Raw genomic sequence first — 15,710 nt, 5'->3', positions numbered from 1 at the left:
TTTCATTCGGCCCTTAATCGACAATAATATGTTAATGGCGAAATAAGGAAAATATCGAATATATTCGGTTTGTCTTTTAAATCTACAGGAAGAAGAAAGGTACGTTTAATTAAATCACGAATGATTAAGTTTTCTTTTCTCCTTTTTACGAATTAGATTTTAAATCATGATCGCTTACAGGTAATAATTATTAACGTTTAAATAAAACATAGGTAAACAGTAAATGTTTTATTGCACGTAATTGTTTTGATAGTTTTAAAAGTAAGATCGAACTCTATGTATCACCCTTGGTCGTAAAAGAAGGGAGAGGAAGGAAGACAAAGAAACAAGATGGTTTCCAATTTGATCCGATGGAAAGCGCTGTAGTAGCGGGACGCGGCGACAAGTGCGACGGGTATCGGTGATTAGGAGGGAAGAAGAGGACAAGAAGAGAGGGCTAAGCCCGTGAAAAAAGGACGAGTGGTAGAAAGAGAAAGGGAGAGGGAGAACAGGAGCGCATGCCGCAGCCACGGCCCCCAACTTGCCCTAAACTCGTGCGAGCAGGCTCTATCGTCGGTCGAATTTTAATGGCGGCTTATTCCGACTCTCTGTTCAGTGTTGTGTTGTGAATCGACGGACACATTGTTCGAATTTACACACGTGCGGACTAGCTGACACGAAGGACCGTAACTTCTTGTCAAATAGAAAAACAAGTTTTCGATTGTGTACGACGGTGTCCCGTCGTAGAAAATATTCGATCGAGATAGAGGCTCACGAGACATGGTGCATATCCGCGATGTGCCGTAGCCGTGGCGACTCACCTCACATCGGATTCTTTCACATTAGAGCTGTTTCGTACGTCTTCACTCTTTCGTGGAAAAGGTAATTCGACCAAGTACAAAACTCAAATGTGTCTTACGACATTTTCTTTTTATCTTTTTTTTTTTTTTTTTTTTCATATTTTTTTCCGTTCTTTTTTTTCCTTTTTTTTCCTTTTTTTTTTACATGTGTCGTGATAATATTATATGCAAGTGATTGATAATGTAAATTCCCTTCTTTGCGATTCTATACTATCAAAGATTTAAATGTGCAAGCATTTCTTTCTTTCTCTCTCTCTTCCTCTCTCTCTCTCTCTCTCTCTTTCTCTTTCTCTCTTTCTGCCTTCCCTCCCCCTCTTTTTCTCTCTAGATAGACGTCTTTCTTTTGTTTTTTTTTTATTTTTTCCTTTTGTTTTACCTAATAATTTTTTCCCCTCTAATATATCGTATTGTTGTGCGAGGTGATAATCGTATTTCGACAAATGAAGATAATCTATGAATACGCGACAAGTTTTTGTGTTACGGTGGGCGCTAAATTACAAGACACAAGGTCCTTGCCTTTGTGCGAAGACAGTGGCCTTATAGCTGTCAAGAACAGTTCTGCTGGCCACATTAACGAAGGGCGGTGCGTGATACGATGTTACCTTAAAAGCGTGGAGCCATCTGCCTTAGCCTGTCATCGATGTTAAAATCGTATAAAATGTTCCATTCGTTCGAATTATATATTGTCTTTTATAACGCGATTATCATTCGTATTTGTTGCATTTCAGAGATGCATTGATTAATTTATTGGTATGAAACAAATGTAAACATATATTCTGATAAGAAGCTTTTGGGAATTTATATTTATCTTTTGTTAGAACAATGAAATTTAGACTTTTGTGTTGATTAAATAGTTGTTAAAGTGGTAATAAAAAATTAAACTGTCAAGAAAAAATGCAAATAATTGATAATTTTGATTTCTAAGTTTAGCATAAGTATAAATTTATGTTCATATTAAAAAACAAAAAAAAAAATTGTATCTTTGCTTTGTTTCAGGGGTACCGGACAGTGAGCACCATGTCGGTACCTGGTCATACATATTGCTGGTAGTAACGTATTCATATTGGCGTTCTACCAGCGGTTATTATACCCTGATTATATCTATTAAGCTTCCTACCCTAGCCTTGCATACGCACAAACGCACACGCCTAGCGTGCGCGCACGTGCTTTGCTAGGTGTCGTATACACACCATGAGATTCCTGGAATATAGAACATTTTCTATTTCATCGATATTTTCACCGTGCTTGCTGCAACCGTCCTTCCATGGATCATTATTTTCGTCCATGTCTGTTGCCACTTGGTTTTTAGTGGTATTGGTAACTGCAGCAATAGACACCCCTGCTAGTACTACCGTGCCACCACAAGAGAATAAATCACCTCACATTACTGCACAGTTTCCTGCAGAAGAAAGTCAACAATATGGATTTTATGCCTTAGATCCAAATACAACGAGAGAAGGTGCCCTAAGATTTAATCATCTAGCCATAGATCCTATGACAAAGAGACTCTATATTGGAGCTGTTAACAGGCTTTTACAGCTTGATTCCAACCTTAAGCTTGAAGAACATGTTTCAACAGGTCAGTTCCTATATAACATGCCTTCTTACGTCTAAGAGATTAGCTATTGATTTCAGAGCTTTCAATTTGTTTTTTGTATGTTTAGGACCAATATTGGATAATCCCCAGTGTCATGCCACAGGCTGCTCTTCAAGAGATACAACTACGCTAATGAACAATGTAAACAAGCTTCTTATTGCTGATCTTGAATCACGGACCTTAATTGCATGTGGTTCTCTTCGTCAAGGTGCTTGTGAAAAGTACAAAATGTCGAACATATCTATCAAGCCAGAGTTTATTCCTCTCAGTGTAGCAGCTAACGATGAAACGTCTTCTACATATGCTTTCATTGGTCAAAGTTACAATCCATGGGGAAAGACAAATATTCTGTATGTAGGTACAACGTTTACCAATAGAGGAGACTATCGTCATGACGTACCTGCCATTTCGAGCAGAAATCTTCGTAATTTAGAATTTGCAGAATTTTCATTTAACAAACAATCGATAGTATACATCGATGTTAAATATAGAGATCATTTTTTAGTCAAATATGTTTATGGGTTTAATGCAAGTGATTATGCATACTTTGTATTAGTACAGAAACAATCTTATCTTCCTGAACAAGAAGAATTGGGATATACATCTAGATTGGCAAGGATTTGTATAAGTGATCAAAATTATGATAGTTATACGGAAGTGACTTTACAATGTATGGTAGATTTAGGAGATGGAAAGCAACATCTTTATAATTTGGTACAAGATGCTAAAGTAGCATCAGCAGGAAGCGATTTAGCTATGCAACTAGGGATATCTGTTGGTGATCCTGTGTTTGTTTCTGTGTTTTCTCCGAGTAAAGGTATCACAAACGAACCTTTGTCTCGTTCAGCAGTTTGTATCTACAGTCTACAAGATATTGAGACGAAATTTAACGAGAACATTCATATGTGTTTCAATGGTACTATCAAGTATCGCAATATGGGTTACGTTAGTGGTCCGATACAAGATGGAAAATGTCCTTCGGCCGGTGTAAGTATACGTGGATTTGTGCATCGTGCGTATGTACAAGTTCATATTTTAACATAATTTTTACACATATACACATTTTTTATACATAAATTTTCATATTACAGAACACTGGGAATATCCTTAATTTTTGTGAAGTGGGCTTGAAAATTTCTGGCGTATCACCTATTGTAAGTCAAGCAATTTTACATTTTCCTGATACATTTGTCACTTCTGTGACTGTAGCAAATACAGAAAGTCATACAATAGCATTTTTTGGAACTGATGACGGTATATTAAAGAAAGTTTTGCTTTCTGCTACTGAAGCTTTTGTTTATGAAAGCATTGTAATTGATAAAGGTCAAAGATTATTACCTGATACAGCAATCTCACCCGATGGGGAATATATATATGTATTGTCAACTTCAAGAATCTCAAAAGTCAAAGTGGAGCACTGTAATAGTTACACTAATTGCAGTAGCTGTCTTGATGCAAAAGACCCTTATTGCGGTTGGTGTTCTTTAGAAAAAAGGTAAATACAAATGTTATATTTACTTACTAATACACTTTGTTTCAAATAAAGTAATTTACATAAAAAAAAAACTGCTTAAATTGATCAATTTTTTATGTTTATTTCACGTAGGTGTACGGTAAGAGGTGACTGTCAGAAAGCAAGTCATAGTAGCCCAAGATGGTTATCCTTAGGCACTGGTCAACAGTGTATTGATTTTGAACAAGTCTTTCCTGATCATTTACCTATCAATCAGATGATTACGGTTCAGTTAACAATTAGAACATTGCCTGAATTGCCAGCAGGTGCCAATTACAAATGCGTTTTTGGTAATGCAGAACCAATTGATGCATTGATGACTGGCTTTGGTCTTTCCTGTCCTACACCACCCATTTCTGAGAGGCCTAATATACTTGATGGAACTGATCATGTTCTCGTGCCATTGTCCGTACGTTCAAGCGAAACCAATAAGGATTTCGTTTCTCGAAATTTTGCATTTTTTGATTGCTCTAGACATACTGTATGTACCGAGTGTGTCAAATCTCAATGGGCATGCAGTTGGTGTGTATATGATAATAAATGTACACACAATACAAGCTGCCAAGGAATAATATCAGGAGAAAATGTAAGTGTATTATGACGTTATTGATATATATATATATTTTTTTTTTCTTTTCTTTTTTTTTATTTTTAGAATCAATTTTAATATGTTGAAACTCTTATTTATTTTTCCTTTTCTTTTTCCTTTTTTGTTTATCTTTTTATTTTTTTATTTATAGAATCAAGCACATCTAGCTGCACATGGAGCTCAGTATTGCCCTAGATTCATACCACAAAAGGAACCTTTGATGTTGCCAAACAGTGTACCTAAAGAAATCATTTTAGAAGTTGAAAATTTACCACACCCACAAGTAGGGCACAGTGGTTTTCAGTGTATCGTTACGATAGAAGGAGCTAATTTAAAAGTTCAAGCAAGAGTTGACAGCAATCGTTTTATAGTTTGTGACAAAACTGTTTATTCTTACGAAGCATTCACGGGAAAATATAAAGCCGAAGTGACCGTTGTTTGGAATACCAATCATTATGTAGATCAGACTAAAATAATTCTTTATAAATGTGAAGTACTTGGATCGCATAGGGAACATGCAGACTGTTCGCTCTGTCTAACGAGAGATCCTCGATTTGAATGTACATGGTGTGGAAATAGTTGTGTGTATAAACATTCTTGTTTACATTCACCATTTGCAGAATGTCCAAAACCAAGAATAGACATGATTAAACCCTTAAGTGGGCCAATTGAAGGTGGTACATTAGTTACCATAGAAGGGAGTAATTTAGGATTAAAGAAAAGTGACGTTGAAGGGAAAATACATATTGGCAATACCCCATGTACCTTGGTAAATTATGAAGTGTCCGTTCGTATTGTCTGTCAAACAGGACGACATGAAGCAACGGATACAGCTTCCGTTGTTGTCGGTAATGACGCTGGATTTACAGAAAGTGCAGTGTTGTTTAATTACAAGGACATACGTCTGACTGGGATTTATCCATCCGTTGGCCCACAAAGTGGCGGTACACAACTTGCCATTACTGGTATGTATTTAAATATTGGAAGTACGATATCTGCCTATTTGGATGAATTACCGTGTCATGTGAATGCAACGCAAGCAAGTAGTACAAGATTGACTTGCGTTACAAGTAAATCTGGTCGTGTCAGGAGGATTCACAAGTTAACTTTATCCATCGATGGAGCAAATCGTACATTAGTAAATAATCCATTCAATTATACGCACGATCCTACCATAATGGAGATCAAACCATTGAAAAGCTTTGCTTCCGGTGGGCGAATGATAACCGTACATGGCACAAATTTGGATACCATCCAAAAGCCAGAAATGGAAGTTTATTTTGATACTGAGCCTACACCAGTAAATCGTACCGTTTGTACGGTATTAAATCCAACACAAATGGAATGTCCAAGTCCTAGCGTTGCTGGAAGATTCGTATCTCTTCATCGTAACGAACGTACGGCAACAGGTAGTCATACTATTTCACATTCAATAAGGCTTAAAGAATCTCAATTATCCTTTAAAATTGCATTTATTATGGACAACGTGGAAATTGTTCGAGACTTAGAAAAGCATTTTCAAAGTCTCAGAAATCGATTATTATACGTCGAGGATCCGAAGTTTTTTCCATTTCCACGTAATGTTAAGTTGTACAAAGGGGATACGTTAGTTATCGAAGGAGAAAATCTTAATTACGCAAGCGACGAATCCGATGTAAATGTTACCGTGGGTATGATGCCATGTAACGTTACTTCGCTTGCTTTGTCTCAATTGGTCTGTACACCACCAGATCAACAGCCCGATCATACGGATGAACTTGGAATAAAAACAGAAAATGGTTTACCTTTGGTTGTGGTACGTGTCGGAAGGAGTTTACGATTTCCTATTGGATATCTTCATTATGAAGTTATCAAGTCCTATCCTATACCACCGGAAGCAATTGCAGGTATCGCTGCTGGTACTTTTGGTCTTATATTCTTATTCGTTTTGGTCTTGGTCATTTATAGAAGAAAAAGTACGCAAGCTGAAAGAGAATATAAAAGGATTCAGATACAGATGGATACTCTCGAAAGTAACGTTAGAATGGAATGTAAACAAGCATTTGCTGAATTGCAAACCGACATGACGGATCTAACAGCAGATCTCGAATCGTCCGGCATACCGACGCTCGACCATAAGAATTACATTATGAAAGTCTTTTTCCCTGGGGTTATAGATCATCCGATATTGAATGATCCACGATCACGCAGCAATGTCTCTCGCACAAATTATGACGCTGCAATGGTGCAATTTGAGCAACTTATTAATAATAAATACTTTGTGTTAACATTCATTGAAACTTTAGAGGCACAAAAAGACTTCAATATTAGAGACAAAGTTAACGTCGCTTCATTATTGATGGTAGTATTAATGGGCAAAATGGAATATGCAACTGATATACTTATGAATTTATTACTTAGACTGATCGAAAAAGCAGTTAATACAAAGCATCCGCAACTTATGTTAAGGAGGACAGAATCTGTAGTAGAAAAAATGCTTACAAATTGGATGGCACTTTGTATGTATAATTATTTGAAAGATTACGCAGGTTCATCGTTATTTTTATTATTCAAAGCTATAAAACATCAAATAGAGAAAGGTCCTGTGGACGTTATAACGCACGACGCACGTTATTCATTGTCCGAGGAAAGACTTTTACGAGAACAAATTGAGCACAGCGTTGTGACTTTGCATGTTGTACAAGATGATTTGGATGAAAAAATTCAATGCAAAGTTTTAGATTGTGACACGATAAGTCAAGTGAAATCTAAAATTCTAGATGCTCTTTACAAGAATACTCCTTTTTCGTTAAAGCCGTCCGTTCACGATGTAGATCTAGAATGGAGACACGGCCGCGGTGGCCATTTAACGCTTCAAGATGAAGATCTGACTACCAAGTGTAGCGGCGAATGGAAGAAGATAAATACATTAGCTCATTATGGCGTTAAGGAATCTGCAGTAATGTCTCTTATTCCTAGACAAAATGATAGCTTTCCTGTTCCTTGTAAACTACCGTGTCACGCATGCAAGCCATCCCATTATCATCATCAACAACAACCGATTCATCATCATGGCCATCATCACCATTTACATCGACATGCAAATCATTGTTCGTCCACTCACCTTCCATCTGCACCAAATCACAGCTTAATAAGTCCTATAATGTATAATCATCCTGTTAGCGGCTGTTATTTCGATTCTCAACATTCACCCCCGATAATAACGGCAAATGGTGATGTTGAGAGTGGACACGGGGGTAATCAACGATTATACCATTTGGTGAGGCCTATAGAAGAAGTACATTACCCTCCTGGAATGGGTTTCACGAGTAATAAACACCATCATCCTGAACGAACGCACAAAGCCATTCCCGAAATATTCTTAACGAGATTGCTTTCAACGAAAGGCACTGTCCAAAAGTTCGTTGACGACTTTCTTAATACGATATTGACAGCTAATGAAGCACTGCCTAGTGCTGTTAAATGGTTATTTGACCTGTTGGACGAAGCTGCCAAACAACATGGTATTGTAGATCCAGAAGTGGCACACGCGTGGAAATCCAATAGTTTGCCATTAAGATTTTGGGTGAATTTTATTAAAAATCCAGATTTCATGTTCGATATAAACAAGTCTACGACAGTCGACTCGAGCCTTTCTGTAATAGCACAGACATTTATGGATTCATGTTCCATGACAGAACACAGATTAGGCAAAGATTCTCCATCGAATAAATTACTTTTTGCCAAGGATATACCACATTATAGAGAAAAGGTCGGTCGTTTCTATACGGATGTACAGATGCTGCCACAAATTACAGATCAGGAAATGTCTAGTGCCATGCAACAATTGAGTGCATCTCATGCAAATGAATTTGACGTAATTGTAGCATTGAGAGAACTGTACATTTATGTCAGCAAGTATTATGAACAAGTTAGTAAAACTTTCACGTTTTTTCAACAGGTATTATATTTCTGTCTACGCAATATTATATGTGCATTTACTTCAGATTTTAGAGGCCTTGGAGACAGACGCAGGCTGTCGCAAATTACACCTAGCACATAAACTAGAAAATGTAGCGTGCACGCTCCAAGGAGAAGAGACTAGTGCCTGCTGACACAACCTCCTACCTTCCATCCCAGGACCTATCGACCTCTCCAGAAACACTGACTAGTGCCTCCACTTCATGAATCAGATACACCTCGTTACATATGTACAAATATACACGCCATGTGCATAACAATGCCGTAAGTATGTGTGATTTTGCTAAGGATAGCCACGTGATAGTGCACGGGATGTCATAATCCTGTTGCAGTGTTTTGTTTGTGTCATTAAATGCACTGGCGAACATGCATAGATATTAACAAGCAGTATTGGCAATTTTAATCCTTAAACCTAATTTGTAATATAATATAGAGGTAATTTAAAATGATAAATTGAATGCCTACTGTAAAATATATTGATGAGACGAGCGACTGAAATACTCATTTGAATCTCAATGATAGTATGTGTGATATATTGCATGTAAAACTTTCGCACTAGAGATCTTGGCTACTCAAAGATATTGTGCTATAGTACATAAAGATACATAGGTTTAAGGATTAGAGATGCAAATTAATTAATGTGATTATTCATTAGAAAGTGAATGTGACTTTTAAATTCTGACTAAGTGAATATCTATGCATTTATAAATAGAACAAAACGTATATATACAACACACAAATAATACGTGCAAGAAGAGAACAAGTGAAAAAGCCATTGTGTCCACCAGACTGTCTGTACGAAAGGTGTACGGCAGCGAGTAGTCTGTGATCCGAGCACGAGTGGCTATGCCTACTATCTTCATTACGATATATAATTATTAATATGTTATATATAAATATATATATATATAAATATATATATACACATGAAAAATATATAAAGCAAAAATCACGCAACACACACTTTCATGGATTGTAGTGAGCTAGCTAGAGAGGGACTATATATGTATTATAAGTTGAAGGGTTAAATGCTCTGTTGAAAGAGGCAAAATAAGAGATAATATTAAATTAAGACGATTAAAATAACTTTAGCGAAAAATTAAATGATAAAGAGTTATGTGAGCAGCTCAGTCAGTTTAGGCCTATCTACTTTTATTATGTAAAAACGTCTTTATTACACATTGTTTAAAATTCATATTTTGTTCATACTTGTTTTAGGCAATCATATGGATATGAAATATCGTTGTTGTGTAATTTGCAATCGTCGTTTTCAGGAAGAAAAAAAAATCAGTAAGATCATCATCATTGTCATGGTTTATTTTATTCTAATAATACGTGTGTGGCCAAGATAAAAAAGAGACTATAGCGAACAAATCTTGACTGCATATGTGTGAAATTTTTATTATTACAATTACGAGTCATTATTGTCATTATTACTGCTACTATTATATTATCATCTCTATCATTACTACACTACTATTCATACTACTACTACTACTACTATTATTGCTACTATTACTATTACTATTACTACTACTATTACTTATATACATATTATTATTAACACTGATCATTCAATAATGATGATTCTTATCGTATATTATTAAGAGGAACCGTATAACAAATGCAAAAAAAAATGTTTTATATGATTGGATATACATAATATACACACGCAGTAATTTTTTTTTCTTTTTTTTTTTTTTTTTTTTTTTTTCCATCATCAGATTAGGAGAGACAACAACAGTATTGAACAAAATGTGTATATTTATCAAGAAGCACTTCTCATCTATTTTACGAGACGTAAAGAAGAAAGAAAGTCACTGATGCAAATGCATCAAAGACAATTTTGTCGTTTACAACGACATTTACATAGTATTCCTTTATAAATGCATTTTATGTTTAGTTAATATAAGACTGGCTCATTTTTTAAGTCACATTTTTGAGATGATCGTTATTCATCTCACACATGTATTATTCTGAACAAAAGAAAGAATTTAATCAATTCAGCGCGCACTGCCAAGGTTCTTTATGCGCTACATTATAAATTCTCGATCGGTTTAACAAGAAATACGTATTTAAAGTGTTATTCGGATCGAATTAAAAAAAGAAAAAAAGAAAAAAAAAAGAACGAGAAAAGAAAGAGCAGCTGATGTTCTGTCAATGTAGGCCTAGGGAATCTGGGGACAAAAATCACTCTCTTGTACTTAACAATCCTCTTCCTTGTATTTCAATTAATCTTAAGTCTCCAGAATCCCTCCCCTGCGACATTAATTCATATTATCTCACTCTATTATATGTATTGTATTTATTTATATTACAAACAGACTAACTCTTTCTCTATTATTGAAATGTGCGTTAATCTGTACACGACATCAACATTTTTTCGCATAATTCTTTTTATGTCTCTCTGTGAGTATTTGTATCAAATTGAGTGCAAGATTGTATTGTATGTATGTATACACTCTTTTATAGTTTTTTATTTTTTTTTTTATTTTTTATTATTTTTTTTTTAATTTTTATATATATACATATATATATATATATATATATATATATATATATATATATATATATATATATATGTATTAAGTTCTATTCTCGAGACGAAACTAACTCGAATTTCTACACAAAAATGTTATTGTGAAAATACGAGAGTATCGTTAGTATTATTTTTGTAAACACATACATACATTCGTATAAAGAAATGAGATGTATGATCCTCGTTCGCGAAAATATTGTAAAAACAAACGCGATATATGTGACATACATTTAAAACGTTAGTGTTAACATGAAATTGAATTTCGATACAAGATATGATATTTACTATTTTCTAACACGTAGTAATTTTTCTTTTTTTCTTTTATAATTTATTTTTTTTTTTTTTTTTTAACTCCAAATAGATCTGAACTTTTAATTAACAAATGGACGACCAAATTATATGGTATTTGTACTAGAAGAAAAAAAAAAGAGCGTTTCGTTTTTATTTTTACTTTATTTTTTAAAATCGTGTATATATATAATATATTGACACATAAACCGTCTATACTTATGTAGTACTAGTTTATATAAAAATCAACGATTTACCAACGCGCATTATATGACTATATTGTAAACGTACAATTTTATGGATAAAATGTCCATAAATATTAACTCTTTATCTGCCCTAACCTAAGTAAACGAATAAAGGAAAAATAATGATGATAGTTTAGTAATGATGATGATCTAATGCGATGATAAGATTATCGCTTACGAAAATAAAATAAAATAAAAAAAATCAAAGAGCGTCCCATTTTTTACAACGCTCGTTAGAAATAGTATGAATATATATTTTTCATTCCTTAATGATGAATTAAAAAAAAAAAAGAAAAAAAAAACAAATAAAAAAAATGAAAACAAAAAAATAAACATTATTACTTACTTTGGTGTGTGGCAGGTAATGTGTTAAAAAAAAACTTTCAAAGAAGCGAATACGATTAATATTTTGTTGGTTTAAAAATGACAAATAAATTTGTAATAAATAGGAATAATGACTGTTCGTTGTAGTATGGCTTTTGGAATGTGACTTTCAACAACCTTAAATGCATTTTTATTGCTTTATTCGCTTAACTGCAAAAAGAATATATTTAGATTTATTATTAACTCGTAATTATACCAATATTAGCTTTTGGTACAAAAGATTCAATTTTGCCGCGTAATATATCATAGAGGTTATAAAAACTAAAACTTTTTCTAATCGTGAAGATACGTTATCAAGTTTTTTAATTAAAAAAATAAGAGCGTACGCTTGTATGCATTGATACATGAAATAATTTAATATATAAAAGGTAATTCATTAAATATATATAACTCTTAACTTGACACACTTTTTTGAATCGTATTTTTTTCTTAATTTTTTTTTCTACTTAAAAACTTGTGAATATATATATATATATATATATATATATATATATATATATATATATATATATATATATATATATATATAGAAACGTACAGATTAACGTACATGGATAAAAATACGCGTGTATGCGTATTTAATGAAAAAAAAAATAATAAAAATAAAAAAATATGTGTCTCGTTACTATCAGAATTAACGAGGTATCATTTCATTGGCATGAAACGAAAAGTATTCGTTACATGGTCGTTCTTTTAAACACAAAAAAAGAAAGAAAGACGTTTAACATTCGTGAAAAAAGATCTGCAATGCGGCATTAAAGTATTATTCATAAAAATCGAATGGGACATTGAACAGATTTATGGATAGTATTAGATGCTAGATAAAATATTTCATGTATGTACAATAATTTGCAAAAAAATCCCAATTGCGCTGCGAATGAGATTCCGCGCCTATGTATGCAAACTGGATAACATCTTAACCAGAAAAGAGAAAAGGAAAAAGATAAAATAGAATAATCGTCGGAGAGAAATTTTGGATAATTTTCTTATTATATGTGCGACAGTCAACTCCATCCATCTGAAAAGCTTGTCAATTCAGCATTCAACGTATGTATTATAATGTAATTGACTGAGAAGGTTCGATGATGAAGATATCGTGAGCCCAATTAGTGTATCATGCTTCGTAGTATAGAGAAAAAAAGAAACCGAGGATCATGTCGAATTAAGATTACTCTTTGTTAAGCTTCATGAAGGATGGGGATGGGAGGGTAATTATTCCTGGTAATAAATATCTCTCTGTATATGTTGGGAATTATGATGTACGCGGTGTGTAAAAGAATCGTGGATTCCAATTTTTTGCTTGGAAAGAAAGAAAGAAAGAAAGCAAGAAAGCAAGAAAGCAAGAAAGAAAAAAAGCGACATTCTCCTTTGTCCTTTAGGTAATCTGCCTGTTAAGAATGTATGAATGCGATTCATTTTAAATCGCGCGCGTTTGTTGCGTCGCGGCTCTACGTACGTGTGAATACATATATGTGTGTGTGTGCGCGCGTGCCAATTGTATCCTTTATAAAGCTCCTCCTCCCCCCGTCCTCATCAATGTAAATAATATTCAACTCCTCCCCATCCTGCAAATGAATAGATTGTAAGTTACACTTGAGAACGAAATGACTCTTGCCAAATTTTCAATGGGACGTAGGAACAAAGAAGTAAGCATTTGAAGAATCGCGAAAATATATTGGTATTATAATTGACGTCGTCTCATTTTTCTTTGTATATTTTCCATCCTATTGAGATAGTAAATATTATATATAATACAAATTTCTATTTAATTTTAGTAAAAAATTTTTTATATATAGTACGTACAATGTAATAGATGTACAATCATGGATTAACAAATTATACTTTCTTCACTATAATGTACTAAACTTATCTAAAATTATATATATATATATATATATATATATATATATATATATATATATAAATTTTACATTAAAAATTTATTGTCATAGATTTATGTTGTGCGAAGGATAAAATCATATTTACATCATTAATCATAATGTAAGTTATTACATTTATAAATATTTGTTAGATACTATTTATTTTATATATAAATTCAAGTGAATTTTATTTATAATATTAAAAACTTATTGGTCATATATATATATTTATATCAAGAAGATTTGATATTCTTTTATGTTTTACTGAATAAAAAAAAATGTTATTACATTTTATACATTGAACTAGGCAAACAACTGGCTACCATGTCAATCGATTTCATATTTAAGGTAGGATGTTATCTGTAATGAAATTAAACATCTCACTCTACTCCTGATTTAATTTTGTACATTACAGATTTTTCCTGAGAAGATTTCCCTGAAGAACTCGCTGGTGAAGCAGAAGAGGAATTTTTGGAATTTGCATTGTTGTTTGTACTACGCTTCTCTTGTTTTGCCTTTTTCATCATATCCTTCAATCTCCTATCTGCACTAATGATATGAATGTTCGGTATGATCTTCGGACCACCACCTATGCCAGATGGAAAACTATTTCTATTAATAGGTTGTGATTGATTTACATTATTTGATGATGATTTGTATTTTTCTGAGTGCTTCGAGCCTAAAGAAAATGAAATGATAACATAATGGTATTTTATGTACTGAATATCATGTACTACTGTACTTACTTGAATTAGGTTTCTTTTGCTCTTTGGATTTACTCTCTATTACAGTCTTTGGTGAGCTTCTTTCTTTTGGTGTCTAAAATAGATTATAATGAAAGCATTAAGGTTCTCTATGTATATATCTGTGCATATAAATTTTGCATTTCTACAAAATGAAAATGCAACATAATATGGTTGAATACACACACCTGAGATTTTGTACAGTTTGAACAATACCACACTAGTCTTGGAACATCTATTTGCGAATCTAATATATGTGGAACGTGACATTCTTGGTGATATAAAGAATGACATTCTACGCATTCAACAAGTCTGTTTCTCGCTCCAACATCCATTCCTTTACAAATAACACAAGTTAAATCGTCTTCTAAAATTTCTAATGCTAATGTGTCATCAGATTGAATAATCTCTGGAGGAGTATCACGTGCTGGTAAATTAACTGGAGAACTGTTTTTACTTGATTTACTCGAATGTTTAGAAGAACTTTTACTCTTTTTACTGCTGCTACTGCTACTGTGATCACTCAATACTGGTTCTTCCATCATATACTAAATAACAAATAAAAGTTATTGTTACACCATAATACTTTATCATATTGATAAATCACATATATATATATATATATGTACCTTTTTGTGCAACACATTAGAAAGCATTTTAGATGGGCCATACTTCTGTTTAATTATTTCATCTAAAAGCGCCCTTAACTGTTCAGCAGAATCTTTATTTGTAGAATGTAAAAGTCTTAATCCTTGTGTAAATTGAGGATCTAATTCTAATTGTGACATTTTGTAATTAATATATATTAATCTGTAAAAAAATATCATTTGAAAAATTTCAAAGGTTATGTATGTTTTACAATGGAATTATTTCAATTATTTGGTAACATTTGTTTGATTTCTTTTTATATTACATGTTTTTAATCGATTTTAATTTTTATTCAATATGATCGAAGCACTATTTTCCTTAAATGACAATAATTTTTTAGAAGAAACTTATGTACAATGTATAGACTTAAGTATCTTTGTGTATACGTCCATATTGAATCAATGAAACAATGATTGAATATATGTAAATAAAAATATATATAAAATCGATTCTATATGTATATATATATATATATATATATATAT

General features: G+C 32.9%; 2 protein-coding genes across 8 annotated transcripts; one reads left to right on the top strand and one right to left on the bottom strand.

The window, feature by feature from the left end:
• The first annotated feature begins 130 nt into the window (after positions 1-130).
• LOC124430166 (plexin-B) lies at positions 131-14,388 on the top strand. Of its 5 annotated transcripts, XR_006943677.1 has the most exons (9): positions 131-861; positions 1,836-2,418; positions 2,504-3,423; positions 3,528-3,931; positions 4,043-4,535; positions 4,690-8,448; positions 8,525-8,762; positions 14,142-14,182; positions 14,250-14,388. XR_006943677.1 is itself a non-coding variant. In XM_046976365.1 (7 exons), exons 2-7 carry the CDS (start codon positions 2,334-2,336, stop codon positions 8,630-8,632), a joined length of 5,769 nt encoding a protein of 1,922 aa, XP_046832321.1. In that variant the 5' UTR covers positions 131-861; positions 2,278-2,333; the 3' UTR covers positions 8,633-9,929. The 5 variants fall into 5 exon arrangements, 2 of the variants coding, with proteins under 2 accessions (XP_046832321.1, XP_046832319.1); XR_006943679.1 differs by lacking the exon at positions 14,142-14,182 and having other exon boundaries at positions 14,250-14,347; XR_006943678.1 differs by lacking the exons at positions 14,142-14,182; positions 14,250-14,388 and adding an exon at positions 10,223-12,351.
• Positions 14,007-15,618, bottom strand: LOC124430170 (integrator complex subunit 12). 3 transcript variants are annotated; one of them, XM_046976372.1, is made up of 5 exons: positions 15,491-15,618; positions 15,207-15,387; positions 14,766-15,125; positions 14,581-14,653; positions 14,007-14,513 (listed from the first exon to the last, which is right to left on the bottom strand). In XM_046976372.1, the coding sequence occupies exons 2-5, from the start codon at positions 15,363-15,365 to the stop codon at positions 14,215-14,217; spliced, it is 891 nt and encodes a 296-aa protein (XP_046832328.1). In that variant the 5' UTR covers positions 15,366-15,387; positions 15,491-15,618; the 3' UTR covers positions 14,007-14,214. The 3 variants fall into 3 exon arrangements, with proteins under 3 accessions (XP_046832328.1, XP_046832327.1, XP_046832329.1); XM_046976371.1 differs by lacking the exon at positions 15,491-15,618 and having other exon boundaries at positions 15,207-15,483; XM_046976373.1 differs by lacking the exon at positions 15,491-15,618 and having other exon boundaries at positions 14,009-14,423; positions 15,207-15,482.
• Positions 15,619-15,710: the final 92 nt, after the last annotated feature.

This window comes from Vespa crabro, chromosome 17 (assembly GCF_910589235.1).
Source record: "Vespa crabro chromosome 17, iyVesCrab1.2, whole genome shotgun sequence".
In the NCBI taxonomy this organism is placed as follows: domain Eukaryota; kingdom Metazoa; phylum Arthropoda; class Insecta; order Hymenoptera; family Vespidae; genus Vespa; species Vespa crabro.
The sequence above is the reverse complement of the archived record's forward strand: the minus strand, read 5'-3'. Positions and strand labels throughout refer to the sequence as shown.

What these genes read in the sequence shown, in the direction of transcription:
- LOC124430166 (XM_046976363.1), top strand. Translation starts at nt 2,031, where the DNA reads ATGAGATTCCTGGAATATAGAACATTTTCTATTTCATCGATATTTTCA. An exon ending in GAAAATGTCCTTCGGCCGGT is followed by an intron (nt 3,424 to 3,527) that starts GTAAGTATACGT and finishes TTCATATTACAG; the next exon opens with AACACTGGGAATATCCTTAA. An exon ending in TCAGCAAGTATTATGAACAA is followed by an intron (nt 8,449 to 8,524) that starts GTTAGTAAAACT and finishes CATTTACTTCAG; the next exon opens with ATTTTAGAGGCCTTGGAGAC.
- LOC124430170 (XM_046976371.1), bottom strand. Translation starts at nt 15,404, where the DNA reads ATGATATTTTTTTACAGATTAATATATATTAATTACAAAATGTCACAA. An exon ending in CTAATGTGTTGCACAAAAAG is followed by an intron (nt 15,126 to 15,206) that starts GTACATATATAT and finishes TTTGTTATTTAG; the next exon opens with TATATGATGGAAGAACCAGT. An exon ending in CAAACTGTACAAAATCTCAG is followed by an intron (nt 14,654 to 14,765) that starts GTGTGTGTATTC and finishes AATCTATTTTAG; the next exon opens with ACACCAAAAGAAAGAAGCTC.